Here is a 3878-nt window from a genome sequence, read left to right as displayed (position 1 = left end):
AAAAAAAAAAAGATACATGTGATCAAGGCCACGCCTCATCAAGCAATAGCGTGTATCATTTGAAGGCTAACATACAGCGAATTCGATCTCAATAATCAAAAAAGTTTGAGTAAACAAAACGCATTCATTTTATTGACACATTAGTGATTAGACCTTATATATAAGTCCTAATTAATTAGTTACTTGTACGACATTCTACATATTATATACAGTACATTTATACAATCCATCATTCTCTATTTGCATGAAAAATACCCTAATGGAATAATCAACTTACGTAAAAGGTCAAGTCTCTAAGTCAGAGAGTTCTATAAGGCATGTAGATTCAGGAAAACTACTAACAGTATGCGACCGATGAAAAGTGATCATTTTACGACAAAATCTGATCATTTTGTGGGGAGAAGTACTTTGTAACCATTTTGACCAATAGTATCATACTCCCTCCCATCCACTCTTTTCTTCCCTATTTCCTAAAACGGATTATTCAGGTTTTCTTCTTCTTTCTTTTTTGAGAAATTTTTTATTAATATTATACTCCTACCTCTCTCCACTCATCAAACCCCACCATAACCATTATTAATATTTAATTCTAATTATTCATACCTCTCTCCAATAATCAAACCCCACACATCTCCTTTATTAATATTTAATCCTAATTATTCATAACTCTCTCCAATTACCAAACCTCACTCATATCTTTATCAATATTATACTCCTCACCCTTAATCTCCGTGCCCCTTTAAAGAGGAAGAAAAGAGTGGATGTGAGGGAGTATGTTATAAAAATGTATAGTGGTTATCTTTTATCATAAAATGATCACTTTTGTATTTACAGTCGTATTGTACGACGGCCGTGGAGTATAATTTGTGAACTACTAAGTATATCAAGCTTAACTAATTTGTTTTATTAATCAACGGTAACATCAAACTTTGCATATAAAAACCTCACTACTTTGTACCAAATTTATGCATGCATGCAACAACATACGTAACATTTACTAATAACAACAATTTAAGTTCAATTAGTAAATTAGTAATCCATTAATGGCTTTTCTACATCAAAAATCATGGTTTTTAGTTGCTTTCACGATTATGGTAGTTCTTTCGGTTTCTCAAATAGCCGAGTCTCGTGTCCTAAACGACGAGACTCGGTCCATGATTGAGAGACACGAACAATGGATGACCCTCCATGGACGTGTTTATAAAGATGTTGTCGAGAAATCGAACCGTTTCACAATTTTCAGTGAAAATGTGAAACGTATCGAGGAATTGAATAGCCTCAATAGAGGTTTTACCCTAGGGGTTAATGCATTTGCTGATTTAACCAACGAGGAGTTTAAAGCTTCTCGTACCGGTTTTAATAAAGACTTATTATCTAAACAAATTATGTCAAAATCAAAATCCAAGTCATTTAAATACGAAAATTTTACCGTTAGTTCATCAACAATGGATTGGAGGATGGAAGGTGTTGTTACTCCCGTAAAAGACCAAGGCCAATGCGGTAAGAATTACTACGTGCTAACCCCTTCCTTAATCATCGACCGTTATTTTCAGACGATATTTAGTACTAACACTCTTATGCTCCGTCCGACCTAGGTAATAGTACAGTCTAGAGCTGTTCAAATGCAGGCTTGGGCCGGATATGGGCCGGGCTATGAAGGAAAAAGTTGCCCTAAGACCTTAGTGGGCGGGTCGGACCTTAATTATGGGCCAAATATTCTTGCCCTTGCCCGCCCTTTAGTCAAAAGTCGGGCGGCCCATGGGCTAATGGGCCGTACCACGAAACTTCAATTTAGATGTTTTATTAATTAAAATATATAAGGCTACCCAATATATAAATATTTTCGTTATATTTGAACCGTTATAGTTTACCTATTATTTTAGCGTTCCACATCCATATAAAATTGATACAATTTTCTTTGAAAATGTCTTTTTTTAAGAGTAAAAGTAAAGGATTTAAATAATAAACGGGCCTAATGGGCCGACCCACGGGATTTTCTTGTTGTCCATACTCGCCCATTTAACTTGGTGGGCTGGGCTTGGCCCGCCCTGTTAATTTTTCGGGTAAAAAATACTTGTCCAAGCCCACGTAATAAGCGGGCTGGACGGGCGGGCCTAATGGGCGGGATGACCCATGAACAGTTATAGTTTACACTTACTTTATTTTCCCTCCCAAAATAAAGTAAGTAAGCAAGTGTAAACTATTCACTGACGAAGAGGGAGCAGTAATTCTATCTTTTATTATTTTATTTTATATTTAATACCAAAAGCATATATGGTTAGGACAGATTTATATCCGTAAAAGACCAAAGTCAAATATATCTCTTAGGACAGAATTTTTTTCAGAACGGGAATTCTTATTCAAAACGGATATAATGATACGATTTAAGTTTAAGATGCGTTAAATATGTCTATGTGGAATGAAAAACACAAAACAGAACGCATAGCTAGCGGCATAGAGTAAAGCAAAGGGCTTTGTATGCTCATAAAAGGTGATATTTAAGTTGTTTTAACATCTACATAGTATAAAAGCTGAGTTTTTTCTTGACTTCTGATTGGCTGCTGAGTTTTTACATGTGGGTCCCCCATATTTTCTTATTTTATTTAATTACCCTCTTTCTCAACACAATTCTTATTCATATCTCTTATTCTTATTTTAATTACTTATGTTAAAACATAGGTTAAAATGTCACAATTTACATAAAATATTGCAATTACATACATTCAACGGGTCTAACATGTCAAATACCTTTAATTTAATTCTAATAAAATACGGTTGTACATTATCTAATATTCAAATCTAATTAATATAATATTTATCAAATATTCGAATCTCCAAATATGGACTATTTATATTGTCACGGTATTGACCACTTAATCACGCTCAATTATATGTTCGTGTATCTAATGAAAACGCCTGCTATTACGACCCGTGCATTTTTTGCACGGGTATAAAACTAGTTAAGATGGATATCTTTGTCTTAAGGGAGATGGTAGTAAGAATATTTAATCGTGAAAATTTATTTGGCAAGTCAACTGTAGTAAGAACATTATTTAGATTTTACGTAGTTACTAGTTAATTCCTTCCTCCGTTTTAATTATTTGTTTACCTTTAACTCTTTAAGTAACAATTCCTCATAGTGAATATCTAAAGTAAATAAATGACTGAGGTGTATGCATGCTTGCTTAATGCCACAGGTTGTTGCTGGGCATTTTCAGCAGTGGCAGCAACAGAGAGCCTACACAAGCTAAAAACAGGCGCGTTAATCTCACTCTCCGAGCAAGAGCTCGTCGACTGCGACACGGAATACGACACAGGTTGTGAAGGCGGTCTAATGGACTTCGCTTTTGACTTCATCCACCAAAACGGCGGCCTAACCACCGAGTCCAACTACCCCTACAAGGCAGCCGATGGCACATGTAACAAAAACCAAGCATCTGACCCTGTGGCCTCGATTTCCGGATACGAGGACGTCCCTCAGAACGACGAGGACGCCCTCCTCAAGGCCGCGACTAACCAACCTATATCTGTTGGGATTGAGGGAAGCGGGTTTGACTTTCAATTTTACTCTGGGGGTGTTTTTAAGGGCGAGTGTGGAAACGAGTTAGATCATGCTGTGACGGTTATTGGATACGGGGTCGCTCAGGATGGGAGTAATTATTGGTTAGTGAAAAATTCATGGGGAACTATGTGGGGTGAGAAAGGGTACATGAGGATTATGAGGGGTGTTAAGGGTAAAAGTGAAGGTTTATGTGGGATTGCTATGATGCCTTCTTATCCAATTGCTTGATCACATACTCCCTTTGCTCCCCGTGAATTATTGATATACATACTTAGGTCATTAAATTGTATATAATGCTTGGATGTGGTCTTGTTTA

At 36.3% G+C, this 3878-nt stretch overlaps 1 protein-coding gene across 1 annotated transcript; it reads left to right on the top strand.

The window, feature by feature from the left end:
- The first annotated feature begins 957 nt into the window (after positions 1-957).
- LOC141594020 (senescence-specific cysteine protease SAG12-like) lies at positions 958-3878 on the top strand. The gene is made up of 2 exons (XM_074414238.1): positions 958-1500; positions 3198-3878. Exons 1-2 carry the CDS (start codon positions 1044-1046, stop codon positions 3788-3790), a joined length of 1050 nt encoding a protein of 349 aa, XP_074270339.1. The 5' UTR covers positions 958-1043; the 3' UTR covers positions 3791-3878.

This window comes from Silene latifolia, chromosome 8 (assembly GCF_048544455.1).
Source record: "Silene latifolia isolate original U9 population chromosome 8, ASM4854445v1, whole genome shotgun sequence".
In the NCBI taxonomy this organism is placed as follows: domain Eukaryota; kingdom Viridiplantae; phylum Streptophyta; class Magnoliopsida; order Caryophyllales; family Caryophyllaceae; genus Silene; species Silene latifolia.
Note: the sequence above shows the minus strand (reverse complement) of the source record. Positions and strands in the feature narration are given on the sequence as shown.